This window comes from Lotus japonicus, chromosome 4, assembly GCF_012489685.1.
Source record: "Lotus japonicus ecotype B-129 chromosome 4, LjGifu_v1.2".
NCBI lineage: Eukaryota > Viridiplantae > Streptophyta > Magnoliopsida > Fabales > Fabaceae > Lotus > Lotus japonicus.
In genome coordinates this window covers 53,599,632-53,615,135 of record NC_080044.1, presented here as the reverse complement: position 1 = coordinate 53,615,135, position 15,504 = coordinate 53,599,632, and the positions used below count along the sequence as shown (strand labels likewise).

The following is a 15,504-nucleotide window of genomic DNA, read 5'->3' as shown; positions in this document are numbered from 1 at the left end:
TGAGATCTCTTGCCCAGAAATTTGCTATGAAAGTCACTGCTATTGAGGAGGCTCAAGACATTCAGAACATGAAGGTTGATGAACTTATTGGCTCTTTACAGACATTTGAGTTGAAACTGAGTGGGAAGTCTGAAAAGAAGAATAAGAGTATTGCTTTTGTGTCTAACACTGATGAAGGTGATGATGAAGACTGTGAGGGTGAAAATCTCTCTGAGGCTCTAGCTATGCTAGCAAAAAAATTCAACAGAGCTTTGAGAAAGATTGACAAAAGAACCAGGCCTAATGTCCAGGACATGAAGTTCGACAACAAACTCAAGTTTTCTAATTCACAGAGGAAGACCAAGGAAGAAGAAAGACCTGGGCAGAACAAAGGAGTACAATGTCATGAATGTGAAGGTTATGGTCATATCAGGTCTGAGTGTGCCACCTATCTAAAGGAGCAGAAGAAAGGCATGATGGTAACTTGGTCAGATGAAGACACTGAAGATGAGGAGGAGATAACTGCAAACAAAGTCAATGCCTTCTCTGGAACCATCTATGAGTCTGAGACAAGTGATGAGGACATCTCAGATGAGGAACTGGCTGAGACTTACAAGCTGCTACATAACAAGTGGGAAGAAGCATGTAAACTTGTGAGAGAAAAGTAAAGTGAGATAGAACAACTTGTTTCTCAGAATGAAAGGCTGAAAAAGCTTAGCACAAAGCTGAAGGAAGATCTGGAGGAATGGCAAAGTAAGTTTAAAAATGCTGATGTTATGGAAAAGGCTAACCTAGTGTTGATTAATGCAGGACTTCAAGAGGAAGTGGCAACTCTGACAAGAAAACTTGAAGCCACTCACAAATCTGTTAGAATGCTAAACAGTGGTTCTAATATGCTTGATGAAATTCTGAAAGAAACCAACAAGCAAGGAGGAAGTTTGAAGGGAATTGACTTTGACTACAAGACAGCAAACAAAGGAGACCAGAAAGGATCAAAGAAATTTGTGTCTGCTGCAAAACAAACTGAATTCAAGAAGCCCAGGAATTATCAGTTGTCGGATTCATTGCCCCAACATGTGCCTTAACATGTGAACCCTCAACTTAAGTTTGGCAAAACTGTACCTTGGAAGTGTCACTACTATGGGAGGAATGGTCATATAAAGCCCTACTGCTTCAAGTTATATGGTTATCCTCATATGCACAATAATATCAAGGCCTCAAAGCCTATTCAGATGAGGAAGCAATGGAAGCCCAAGGGTGAAATAAAATGTCAGGTAGCCTACACATCTTTCAGAGCATCATCAAAGGAAGACTGGTATTTTGATAGTGGCTGCTCTAAGCACATGACAGGGAACAAGAGCTTCTTACAAGACATCAGAAGTCACTCAACCAACTATGTTACCTTTGGAGATGGAGCTAAAGGAAAGATTAAGGGAGTAGGAAAGCTTGTTAGCACAGAATCTCCTAACTTGAATAATGTGTTACTTGTCAATGGTTTAACTGCAAATCTGATCAGCATAAGCCAACTGTGTGACCAAGGGTATGATGTGAAGTTCAATAAAATAGAATGTGTTGTGACCACTGATGAGGACAAAATTGTGATGAGAGGAATCAGATCAAAAGACAACTGTTATATGTGGACATCAGAAGAAAAAACTCATGTTTCTAGATGTTTGTTAACCAAAGAAGATGAGGTGAATGTATGGCATCAAAGACTAGGACATCTCAACTACAGGAGCATGCAAAAGGTTATTGCTGATGAAGCAATAAGAGGATTGCCCAATTTGAGCTTGGGAGAAGGAAAGTTATGTGGAGAATGTCAGATTGGTAAACAAACCAAAGTGCCACACAAGATGCGGACAAAGGCTCTGGAATTGCTTCACATGGATCTCATGAGTCCCATGCAGGTTGAAAACTTTGGATGAAAAAGGTATGTGTTTGTCTGTGTAGATGACTTTTCAAGGTATACATGGATTGAATTTATGAGAGACAAATCAGAGACTTTTGAAATATTCAAGAACCTATGTTTGAGACTTCAGAATGAGAAGGACTGTGTGATTGTGAGAATCATAAGTGATCATGGAAGGGAGTTTGAGAATTCAAAATTCTTGGAGTTCTGTGGAACAGAAGGTATTAGCCATGAGTTTTCTGCCCCCATCACTCCACAGCAGAATGGAATTGTTGAAAGAAAAAATATAACTCTCCAGGAATCAGCTAGAGTAATGTTACATGCTAAGAAGATTCCACACCAGTTCTGGGCTGAAGCTATGAGTACTGCCTGTTACATACACAACAGAGTCACCATCAGGGCAGGGACATCCTCTACACAGTATGAGCTATGGAAAGGTAGAAAGCCTTCTGTAAAATACTTTCACATATTTGGAAGTAAATATTATATCCTATCAGATCGTGATCCTAGGAGGAAGCTTGATCCAAGAAGTGATGAAGGGATTTTCATGGGGTATTCTATGAACAGCAAAGCTTATAGAGTTTTTAATTCTCGCACAAGGACCATGATGGAATCTGTGAATGTGACTGTGGATGATGAACCAAGCAAGAAGGAAGAAGCATATTTGAATGAAGATGATGATGGCGCTGATGTTCCAGCCGATGCTCCAGCAACCGCCCTCGACAATGATTCAGAGACAAGTGCTGATGAAAAGGAAGACAAAGATATCCCATCAATCAAAGTCTCTATAGAAGTATGATTGGTAGCTTGTTGTATCTTACTGCTAGCAGACCAGACATCACCTTTGTTGTTGGTGTATGTGCTAGATATCAAGCAGCTCCTAAGGCAAGTCATCTGCTACAAGTCAAGAGAATTATCAAGTACATCAATGGCACAAGTGACTATGATATTCTCTATACTCATGATACAAATTCTTCTTTAGTTGGATTCTGTGATGCAGACTGGGCAGGTAGTGCAGATGATAGAAAGAGCACATCTGGTGGATGTTTCTTCCTAGGGAATAATTTGATTTCATGGTTTAGCAAGAAGCAGAATTGTGTCTCATTGTCTACAGCTGAAGCAGAGTATATTGCAGCAGGAAGTAGTTGTACTCAACTCATGTGGATGAAGCAAATGCTGAAGGAGTATGATGTTGAACAGGATGTCATGACATTGTACTGCGACAATCTCAGTGCAATCAATATTTCCAAGAATCCCATACAGCATAGCAGGACCAAGCATATTGACATTAGACATCATTTTATTAGAGACTTAGTGTAGGATAAAATTGTCAATTTGGAGCATGTTACAACTGACAAGCAATTGACTGATATTTTCACAAAACCCCTTCATGCAATTACTTTTGAAAAATTAAGAGGAAATCTAGGGATTTGCCTTTTTGATGCATAGCAATTAGCGTGTCCCATTGTGTTAACGGCTAGTTTATTTTTTGTCATCATTAACTGCCGTTGTGACATCAGCAGAGAGAAAGATACTTCATGGTTCACTTGTCCTATAACTACCTCCAACGGGCAAATTGTGTTCTATCAACCGCTTGTTCATCTATTTTCTTCAAGACTCATTATCTCTCATTTTCAATTCTTCTTCATCGTTCTGTGCTCTGTTTGTGTTTGCTCCCATTTCATCATGTCTCAAAGTTCAGGAAAGAATGACTCTGTCAAGGCAAAAATTGAAAGAACTGCTAAAGGAGTTAATGGGTTTGAAGAGTGGTTCTTCTCAACCATCTTCTGTGACAAAGAAAGCTCCCAAGAAGATGAGATCAAGAAACCCAACATGTAAGGTCTACAGGTCACAGGTTCAGAATAGAGATCCCACAAATGTTCCTCTCTATGAGGATGTTCCTGATGAAGAGGAAATCAATGATGAAGATTCTCCTGTGAAATCGCCCCCTGATGTTGTGTCTGATGTTGAGACATCTGAGTCTAAGGAAATCTCTGCCAAAGAAAATCCTGGAAATGATTCCACTTCTCATGAAGATTCAGGCGATGCTACCCAACCTGATATCTCTGTATCGTCCTCTTCAAAGGATGTTGATCCAAAGAATGGTAACTCTGAGGATACCAATTCTGAAGAGCCAATCCAGGCTCCAGCCCCTGTTCAAGACATCTCTAATGATGATTCTGATGATGTTCCTCTGACTGAGTCCTTTGCTGATAGTGTTGCTGCGAGGATGAAGAAGAAAAGAAGGGTTTCTTCTCCTGAAGTCACTCCTACTCCTTCAAAGAGATCCAAGTCTTCACCTATAACCTACAAGTCAAGACAGGCCAATGTGAAGGGTAAGGGAAAGCAAAAGGAAGAAAAGACTCCCAGTGAGAAGAAGAAGAGGAAGATTTCAGTTGAAGTTGAAGACTCTGAGTCAGATGTTGAAGTCGATGTCCAGGGCATTTGACCCTCTGAGAAAAAGAAATTTTCTGGTAAGCGTATTCCTCAAAATGTTCCTGTTGTTCCTATTGCTAGAGTGTCTTTTCATTTAGAAGAGAATGTTCAGAAGTGGAAGTTTGTTTGCAAGAGGAGAATGGCCAAGGAAAGGGAAGTTGGTTCTGATGTTCTTGAATGTAAGGATGTCATTGCTCTTATTGAGAAGGCTGGTCTGATGAAGACAATTCAGAATGTTGGAAGGTGCTATGAGAAGCTTGTGAGAGAGTTCTTGGTGAATCTCTCTGTTGATGTTGGAGTTCCTGATAGTGATGAATTCAGGAAAGTTTTTGTGAGGGTTGAATGTGTTGTGTTCTCACCTGATGTGATCAATCAAGCACTTGGAAGAAGTGCTATTGAATTTGCTGATGAAGAAGTGTCCATGGATGATGTTGCCAAGGAACTTACTGCTGGTTATGTGAAGAAGTGGCCCAGCAAGAAGTTGTTGTCCACTAGAAATCTTAGTGTGAAGTATGCAATCCTTAACAGGATTGGTGCTGTGAATTGGGTTCCTACACAACATACCTCTGGTGTTTCTGTAACACTTGCCAAATTGATCTATAGGATTGGCAAGTCTATTGCTTTTGATTTTGGAACTTTTGTGTTTGAGCAGACATTGAAGCATGCTGATACTTGTGATGTGAAGTTGCCTGTTTCATTTCCTTCACTTATTACTAAGATCATTCTCAAGCAACATCCTCAGATTCTCAAGGCTGATGAAGTGGCAATGTCTCGTGGAGTTCCAATCACCTTGGATCAACGTTTGTTTATGGAGCTACATGTCCTAGACATTGTCATGTCAACCAGCAGGACATATGTCCCTCCTATGACTGAAACTGGCACTCAGGCCATAATTGCTGAATTACAGGAAGTCTCCAAGGCTTTACAAGAGACAATCAAGGTGAGCACTGTCAAGAAGCTCAAGGTTGATGCTTTGCTACTCAAGCTGCAAGAAGAAGAATGCCAAGGAGGTGAGCAAAGTGTTGCAGCTACAGCTGCTCAGGATGAGAGCAATGAAGAAGAGGAAGGTTCTGAAGAAAGTGCAGAAGAGTCTGGAGAGGAGTCCAGTTCTGAAGACTAGTTTGTTCTGTTCTTTTGCGATTTTCTTTTGTTTTTGGATGTATTTGTGCACCCTTTGCAAATTTGTGCTAAAAGGGGGAGTACTTTGAAGTTTGAAGATTCTATCTGCTATGGTCTGTAATTATTTTGTGCTACTGCTGTGAAGACCTATGTTACTACTGTGAAGTTGCTTCTGCTATGGTCTGTAATATTTTGTGCTACTGCTGTGAAGACCTATATTACTACTGTGAAGTTGCTTCTGTGAAGACTATGTGTGTTTTGCTAGTGTTAGCCTTGGTCTGGTTTAATTTGAAGACAAGTTCAAGACAATGGCTATGATTGTTTCAAGTTGCATCTTCTGATTTTATGTGGCTAGCTTAGTTTTATGTGCAAGTAACTTCTGATAGTGTTTTCTGGTTTGTTGAAGTTCAAGCTGATCAACTGTGAAGTCATCATATGCTAAGGATTGATAATACTTATGTTTGTGTGTTTTTGCTGCTAAGTGTAATGTTTCAACTATGCTAGTTGTTGCTATGGATGCCTCATTTGAGGGGAGCTATGCTTAAGGGGGAGAATTGATTCTCTATTTTTATCCTCTCTGGTTGTGTGTTGTTTTAGACAAAATTTGACAAAGGGGGAGATTGTTGGTACATGTTGCCTTGCATTTGGTCAAAACAACCGATTGTCGAAGCAGATGTCGTGACATCTGATTCCGTGAAGCTAAGGCATCAGTCCTCAGCTTGAGTTTCTGTTGTGGGCCCTCTGAAGATTTGTTGCAGATATGTTTTACGTGTTACTTGGGGATCAAGTAGTTATTCCAGAAGGGTTTTATTTATGAGTTGTTATTTGTTGGAACAATCTTTGTTAAAAGATTGGTTTCTATCTTTACTTGTGCAATAAGTAAACAAAATCTATCAATATTGCGTTTTGAATTGCTGTTGCTGCAATCTGTTACTTCAGCCCATGCTAACCCTAGAGCCTATGCTACCGCTGCTGAAGTCTATAAAAGGATGAATACCTAAAACATGAAGACCACTGAAGCTATTGAGAGAGATCAAGTGTTTTAGGATTTGTGATTGTGTTTTGTCCTTTGTTAGTTGTGAATCCTCTTTGCTCACTGATTCTATAAAGCAAAGTAGGGTTCTGTGTGTTTGATTGCATTCAAACTCTGATTGTTTATTGTGTTCACCAATCACTGTGGCAGTGATTGAGAGAAAGTGAGAGGGGGCTCTCATACTTAGGTTGAGATTCTAAGTAGAAATACACTGGGTAGATTAGGAAGTAACTATGAACTGTTGTGTTCATGAGTGTCTGTAATTCCTGAATCTTGAGATAGTGGATTTCCTTTCTTTGGGTGCAAACCCTCCAGACGTAGGTGAAAGTTTTCACTGAACTGGGTTAACAATTCTTGTGTTTTGTTGTTTCTGGTATAAGTTATGTTTTACTGTTAAGCGATTGTCGAACCTATTGTCCCAGCATCGTGCAGGACATTCGTACTACAGAAAACCTGAATTACACATAGGTAAATAAATAAAGAATATTATAACCTACTATTATATTATATTCTGACAGATAACGCACTGATGTTGAAATTTGTTTTACTTTAATAACTATTGACCACTCATATGTTGCATTTCTATGTCCAAAAAAAAAAGAAATGCATTTCACTCAAAATATAACAAAAAAAGGAAATATAGATATGAAATTTCCAATAAAAATACTATTAATATAAATATACAATTATTTCAGATGTGTCAGGTAGCTTGGAACATGGAAGTGCTTTTCTTGAGGAGATTCTAGCGGTTGAACGTGGTTTACGACATGTGTGGGAGTTGGGTTACAAGAAGATATTGTTTGCATCGAATTACAAAGATGTGGTGGAGATTCTTCCGAGTTATGTTGACATCAGTTCTATCTGGGAGCGGGATGCAATTCTCCGAGTTCGTGATATGCTTCATTGGTGATGAAGAGTCAATTTGCGTCTTGTTCAAAGAGATGGTAACATAGTGGCCGATGCTTTGGCATACCAACCTTGTAAAGGTGGATTCTCTTACCGTGTGTGGCGGCTACCACCTTGTAGTATTCTGGTTGTTAATTTTCCAAATGTAACCAAAAAAACACTAACAGTGTACATTAAGTTAATTGCACATCATTTTTTTGGGGGGTCAAATTGCACATCATTTTTTTGGGGGGTCAAATTGCACATCATTTTTTTTTTTGTTTGCACCCCTTTCATTTATATTTGTGGGTGAGAAGTCTGTATTTATGTGTTTTTGGACAACTTGGGTGAGTGGTCTCATACAAGCCCATGTTTCAAAACATGGAAAATTAAAAAGCCCATTAAAAAACCATAATAAAAAAATAAAGAAAAGTATATCTTTTGTCAAAAAAAAAAGTATATCTATAATATGATAATATCTGTCACCATTTCCAAAACCCTTTCAATCTTATTCCTACCCCCTTATCCACAACCACTGTGTTGTTGTTGTTGTTGTTGTTGTGTACATTGTTCTAAACCCTCTTCTTCCATTTCTTCTCCCTCACCTTCTTCAATTATCCATGTCTATCACAACCATGCCTGCGTTCAAGTTCCTCACAGTGGCAGAATCATGCCTACTCTCTCAACCCTCACTCTTCTCCTCCAAAACCAGATACCCAATTCTCTCAAATTCTCTAAAGACCCTCAAGCTTCAACTCCCATGCTCAAATTCTTCACCTTTTTCACCCTCCCTCCTCTCAACAACCCACCGTTCTCCTCTCCTCACATTTGTAGCCCAGACTTCAGATTGGGCTCAGCAAGAAGAAGAGGGTGGAGCCGCATGGGAGAACGAGGGCGAACCCACATGGGCAAATGAAGATAGTGATGAAACTGAAGGTGGTGAAGAAGTGGTGGCATCTGCTGAACCTTCTGAAGATTTGAAGATCTTTGTTGGGAACTTGCCATGGGATGTTGAGAGTGAGAATTTGGCCATGCTTTTTGAGGAAGCTGGGTCGGTGGAGTTTGCTGAGGTTAGTTCTTAGTTCTTACCCTTTTGGATTTCAATTCATATTTGAGTTTATTCGTGTACTGGGGTTATATTACAATTTACAAGTTTTGGACTTTCAATATCTGAGGTGGTTTGAATGTTGCTTTTGTATTGTGATTTCAGGTTATTTATAATAAGGCCACTAACCAAAGTCGTGGGTTTGGATTTGTTATCATGAGTACGGCTGAAGATCTTGAGAAGGCTTTGAACAAGTTCAGTGGCTATGTAAGTTGGCTCTTCATATTTTGTAGTATTGTGCTGTTAAGTAGAAAGTTATAATTATGATCTATAAAACATAGACATGGGCACCTGAAGACCAACATATCGACCCGTTCTAATTATATAACACCAGGACACTGCATATATATGTCTGAGAGAAGTTAATCTTAACCATCAATGCATGATTGTATGGTCAAGTTTAGTTCTTCTCACTTGATATGCCATAAGGGTAAACATAGGAAGAATCGGCATTCCCAATAAGTTCACTTTCAGTAAGTTATTCCATAACAAAATGCAAGTTTTCAACAAGAGTTGTGTCCTTCAAATGTCATACCTTATCTAAACTGTCTGCTTTGTAGATTATGATAAAATGTTGTATTGGAAATAATCTGTTCGAAAATAAAATAGGAAAACTTAAACCGATAAGTGGGTGACCGGATGATATATTTCTAATTCTAAATGCTAATTGCTTAGTGTAAAAGTGTGAACACTGAACAGATATGTACATAGGTGTCAGATTATTAACACTGAGTTGCATTCTAGTTGTGCATTACAAACATCACTTCTGCCCCCAACTGAAAGAAAACATGGCAATTTTGTCTCACACAAACTACAAAGCTAAAGAAATCAATCATTTAGTTTTTAGTTTAACCAGCTGAGATAATGTCCCTGTGAACATTTTTAAGTAGAAAACTTCTGCTTCTTTGGACCTGCAAAACTTATTTTTGATGTATCTCATTTCACCCATTAAGAAGAATACATGCCACTTGTTTGAGGATTGCACAACTTATAGCTACCTCTAGATTGATGTTATACTGTATATAGATAAGAAGGGGAAATTATTATTTAACATTATGAGGTTGGTCTATGACTATGGCTCACTACACTTCCTGGCTGCTGTAAATGCTATCCCTTTGTTGCTCATTGTTCTAAGTTCTAATGGTGCTTGGCTCTCATTATGGTACAATTCCTTGAGATTAATTGTTGACGAGGTTGGTGAAAATGTATAGACTAAAACTTGTATTTGGTGGTTTTTGCCTCATGAGTATGACATTTGAATACCTTCTTACTTAATTATCTACCTGCGTCTTAATATCCGGACCTGCATGTATTTATATTTGGAATATCATCTTTGAAATTTTAAACTTATATTTTCACAGAACAAAATATAACTGAATCTTTAGATTTTGATGTTCTTATCACTGTGTTTGAGTTTGGAAATTTTTCTGCTTTTACAAAGGTGCTTCGATTTTTCTTTTTCCCAGTTCTAATGTGTCCTACATTTGGCATATGGTTTTAAATTTTCTGCACTTGCAGTGTAAATAATTTTACTCATGCATCCAATGACATTTCTCCATTTTCCATTTTAAATATTTAAAAATTCAAATTTAATTATGATACGGCAAATTGATGGATCCTAATCGGATGATTGTCAGTGCATAGTCCTTTACAGGAAGAATCACATGTATTGTTAATAATTCTTCTCTAATTGATTCTATCATGGCCTATTGAGTTATTTTGGATCTTATCCATGTTTTCTGTTACAGGAATTGGATGGAAGAGTGTTGACTGTTAATAAGGCTACTCCAAAGGAAGCACGGCCTGAACGCCCGCCACGTACCTTTGGTTCTGGTTCTGGTTCCCGTGATTCTGGTTTAAGTGTCTATGTTGGTAACTTACCATGGAGTGTTGATACTGCTCGCCTGGAAGAAATTTTCAGGGAACATGGTAATGTTGAGAATGCTCGGATAGTCATGGACAGAGAGACGGGTCGATCACGTGGTTTTGGCTTTGTCACAATGTCCAGTGAAGCTGATATTAATGGTGCCATTGCTGCTCTTGATGGTCAGGTATTACACCAGTACTTTCTTACTTGATCATTGGTAACATGTATGATGCAGCAAGATTGCTTTAGGTTAATGTTTTTGTGGGCAATGTTTTAAACAAACAGCTTATGAAGTTGCCTTTTCTTTGGGATATTTTATTTAAATTTGAATCATTATAAGAACTACTTCTGTAGTTAATTCTTTGTAATGAAAAATTGATTCTGCAGAGCTTGGATGGGAGAACAATCAGGGTGAGTGTTGCTGAGGGAAGGTCCGGCGGGCGTAGCTCCTTTTGAGTGGTAGCTCAAGTAATTCTCCATGTCCACTGGTTGAGTTCCTTTTTTTGTGTGGCTGAGGATATAGTGCCCCTTTTTCCATTTTAAATTTTCCTCTTTTAGCTGCTGGTGTGACATTAGATTTGCATATTTGTTATATTAGTTTGGTGACCTGGTAAAATTTATGTAAGTTATAATTCCAGCTCTAGGGGTTTTGAAGAAAGTCTTCTTGATGTTTTCCCTTTTTTTCTCACCATTTTGTTTGCTGTTGATGAACGAAATAGATAAATTTGTCTTTTAGCATATATCTTCCATTAAATTGTCTGGCAACTTTTAACTAAGCTCTTATTAATATGCTATTATTTTTCCCCAGCACAAGATATTGTTCTGTTCTTTTTTACGATTTCAACTCCACTTTTGTTATGCATCTTTTCATTCTCAGCTCTATACATAATCTCTTTTAATTTGTATAATTTTCAATTCTAGTTTGATTTTTTAATAAACCATGTGAAAAAAAGCATGGGTTACTGTCTTGGGATTAAGATCTCTACAAGTTCTAATCCCATCAATGAAATCTTGTCATGTCAATAAAATCAATGAGTGCGTCAATTATAACCCACTTGATGGTTTTCAATTGAAATGTCAAAACTTTACTCTTGGGATAAAGAATGAGACATTATTTAGGAACAGAGAATTTCAATACTACTAACTAGCTCCTTACAAACAACTCTGCAAGATACTAATGAAACTAAAGAAAGAAAATAAAATGATAAGTTTGGATAAATCAACTACTTATCTACCTTATGTTTGGATGAAGGAGAAACTAAGATAACAAAATAAATAGGAAATGAGAAAATAGAAAACATGGGTTCCCTGTAGTGCTTAACTGGAGAAAAATAAAGGGGAAGGAAAATAAATGGGATAAATGAAAGGAATCAAAATGAACAGCAAACGCTCTACAGTCCTGAATAATTGGCTCCAGTTTAGCACTAGACTTCTTTCCTAAAAAACATGAGCAAACATCCATAGAATCTGTCTCTATTACCAACGTATCAAGCTCTAACTGCAACGCTTCCGCGATTGCCCATTGTAAAGCTTGTGCTTCCGCAACGGAGGGATCTGCTCTACCGCTCAAAAGCCTTGTCGCTTGAAAACTAAAAATTGATAAAAAGAACATCTTTGAGCCGCCATTTTCATATTTTAGTTTTAAAAAATGAAAATGAGAATTGTTTTTCAAAACAGGTTATGACAAATAGGTTTTTCAAAATTTTCAGTTTTTAAAAATATAAAATAGTTTTTCAAAAACTGTAATTAAACAAGTCATTTAATCATTAAATGTCTTTCAATTTATTTAGTTGGATGAAAAAGTGAATAAAAATGAATAATTAATATAATGTGATTTTCGTCAATACAAAATAAGAAGAATAAGTAAACCTCACCCATGTAAAAGAGAAAAAAAAAAAAAAAAGAAGGTAAAATTGAAGAGAAAAAAATTACTTACTTTGGAATTTTCATTTCAAAGGTACTATACGGAAATAAAGTTGAATTCACGAACCGCTTGAGTAGGTGGTCAAAGGTGGTACTAAGTATAAGAGTATTGAGTATAGGAGTGGACGCTTCATTCTTACAGTTCTTGTGGAATTTTTCAGTAACAAATAGCACTTTACTTTGCTTTTTTCTCTCCAATTGAGGAGAAAAAATGTGTTGTGTACTGTATATTTGTTTTACCTCTTCTGTTTAATGTTCACTTAATTCCCATTCTTTCCCTAACCAAGTACTAGGTTAAGAAATTCTAGCATATCATAAAGACACCCCTGCAAAGTTGAATTGTTGCTCAACTTTGATGCTCCATCGTGACAGTGTACTCTGTCATCCACCACTCTTCGTGCTCAAAAAATGTGTAAGACCACTTTGACTCCTTCATCTCCCCTATTCTTGCCATCACTATTCTCGGTTGTCCTTGGAGATGACTAGACGAGGAAGAGATCTTCACCCTTTGGTTACAAACCTATTGTGTCAAGACATCTATCGAAAGCTCTGCAAATCGGCAATTACAAATTGGACATGGATGAAATGCTAGGAGGAAGGGGAGAGTAGCTATGGATAAAATCATAGGAAGAATGGGAGGAAAAAAGAGTGTTTTACCTGTTATATTTTGTTAAACTTTTCATGTTAAACTAAACATGGCAAAATCTTACTTCTTCGATGACAAACTCTCGTTTATCGTTAGTACATTAAGACACCACCAACTTTATTTTATTATTGCCTAATATAAGTATACAATACAAGTGTTGAAATTTTGGACTCTACCACCTGTTACACAGAAAATAGTTTTATTAATTGACAAAAAAGAAAGATTCAGACAACCAGGTGAATACTTGTGAAATATTTGTTACTATTACTCCGATGATTGACAAGAATGTATTATTTTATAACACCAGCTTCAAACTGTACAAATTCTTACAGCATGTAGTCCAGGCAACCGCACATAGCAGAAACTAGAAAGTACAAGCCTTCAAGAATTAAGGATATGCCATCCACTTCACTAACCTTGCAGTTGAGCTTCTTTGCTTGTGAGAGGCACATATCGAACAGAAGTCTCTGTCCGGATACTGATAGCACCATCAGAGTTCTTATCCACAACCTTTAAATCTTGAAATATGTTTCCAACGGGTATAACCATTCTACCACCCGGCTTCAACTGGTCAATAAGTGCTTGGGGAATTTCTGGTGCCGCAGCTCCAACGTGAATGGCATCATAAGGAGCAGACTCCGGCCAACCCTGCCTTCCATCTGTTAACACAACAATTACACAAATATTTGAAATTGTTGATCAACCAACTTAAAAAGCAAGTATTTAACTGCTCAAGAAACATTGATTAACCAACCATACAGCTATCACCATGGACCAGAGGTAAGAGTTTGCAATTGTAAAATGGACAAATGAACGTTTTGGAAGACCATAACATAAAGAATGCTTATGGATCAACTTTACTTCCAGCTTAAGTTGACTGGATTTGGCTCCTTCAAGAGAGTCCACTCACTTTAGAGGGTAAAGTACGTCATCACAACATTAATAGTGATTATCTAATTTGAAAAGTCAATAAAAACAACTCAATCAATGGTGTGATGACTTAATTTACCCCCTCATTTTAGGGGAGCCGGACCCAACTTGACTCAATCCCTTCACAGTTCACACAAATCCCAACCAGGCGACCAATTAGGTTACACTTTTGCGAGTCTCCATGACTCATTAAAATTAAATGTATCTAATCCTTACTAGGCCTTCCTTCCCCATAACTGACAAATGGGCTAGATTTAATTGTTATGGTCAAATAGGTAAACGGAACGGTACTCTTGTTGAGCAAAACAGATCCACAGAAATTATAGAAACCATACCAGTAACATACACAGAGAGGGATCCATCTTTCAATTGTGGGGCTGCAGCACTTTTTTCAATATTCTGGATTGAAAAAGATACTAACTCTGGAATATGTTCCACACCAACAGTCCGGCCTTGGGGTCCAACCATCAAGGCAAAGCATGCAGTCAGATACCCCGTTCCTGCAAAGAGGCAAAGCATAGAAATTGTGAGCATCAATTGCAGAGCATATGGAGAACATTAGTTCCTGTCCAATTGACATCATTAATTCTGTATATCGCATCTGGGGGTGTTAAAACTTTCCATACTAACTTAGGAGCATACAAATCTATAGGAGAAACCCATTATCTTGTCAACAAACATAGTCAAGGTTGTACATCATATCATCCTTCTGTAACTCCATCCCGCAAAAGGAAAAAAAAATATCACCATTCTCTTCTAACATTCTTTGCCGCTGTTAATAGCTAGTAATATACTGTCGAATTTAGTAAGCAATCTTATCAAACATGGCGTAGCAACTCCAACATTTTAACTAGCATGCACATTTTCTAATTCTCTTTAATACATTAAAATAAATAAAAAAATAACAAATTACACATAGTTCATGGCCTGAGTACTAGTCATAAATAGTTCATGGACAATACCAGAGCCAACATCAAGAGCGCGCATTCCTGGTTGCAAATTCTCCTCCAGCAGCTGAAGACAGGTGGCATGCATATGTGGTGCAGATATTGTGGCATTGTATCCAATCAGCATGGGGCTGTCTACATAAGGTTGAGCTCCATTGGGCACAAACAAACCTCTATCAATAGTTTCCATTATTTCAGCTACCTTTCTGGACTTGATCACTCCATATTGCTGCAAATTCTCCACCATCCCTTTGTTTCTATTGACAGCACTCCCAGACCAGTATTGCTGTGTTATTTGCAAAATTACATTTAGTTTGGATTCTTTTGTTTTAATTAACATTAGAGAAAATAACAGGATTATAAAACATAGACTAGCTAAGGATTGATAAACATAAGGTCTGAAAAACTCAAAAGCCTACAAAGCAAATAAGTATTTATAAAAGCACTACTTATGAATTAAACTCTTAAGGATAAATCCAGAATGATCAATTAAACAAATACATAAATTATTGCAGTGATTAACATTTGAGAGAGAAAATGGGGTTACCTCCATTCTGGAACCTGGGAGGGAAATTAGGGTTTGGAGAGGAGAGGAGAGGGCGATGAAAATGATGATGCGGGTTGTGACACCGATCAGCGAGGGTGAGACTTACGCAGAATGATTCTGCAACTGGAACAGAACCGATGCTGTTTTTTTTTTAAGTCTTTTTTGTTAGATTGAAATG

At 37.7% G+C, this 15,504-nt stretch overlaps 2 protein-coding genes across 2 annotated transcripts; one reads left to right on the top strand and one right to left on the bottom strand.

Moving 5' to 3' along the window:
• The first annotated feature begins 7,856 nt into the window (after positions 1–7,856).
• On the top strand, positions 7,857–11,087 carry LOC130711878 (28 kDa ribonucleoprotein, chloroplastic-like). Its single transcript, XM_057561653.1, has 4 exons — positions 7,857–8,431; positions 8,572–8,673; positions 10,215–10,517; positions 10,721–11,087. Exons 1-4 carry the CDS (start codon positions 7,982–7,984, stop codon positions 10,787–10,789), a joined length of 924 nt encoding a protein of 307 aa, XP_057417636.1. The 5' UTR covers positions 7,857–7,981; the 3' UTR covers positions 10,790–11,087.
• A 1,997-nt stretch (positions 11,088–13,084) lies between these two features.
• LOC130712119 (protein-L-isoaspartate O-methyltransferase 1-like) lies at positions 13,085–15,504 on the bottom strand. Its single transcript, XM_057561959.1, has 4 exons — positions 15,327–15,504; positions 14,795–15,065; positions 14,168–14,332; positions 13,085–13,561 (listed from the first exon to the last, which is right to left on the bottom strand). The coding sequence occupies exons 1-4, from the start codon at positions 15,330–15,332 to the stop codon at positions 13,314–13,316; spliced, it is 690 nt and encodes a 229-aa protein (XP_057417942.1). The 5' UTR covers positions 15,333–15,504; the 3' UTR covers positions 13,085–13,313.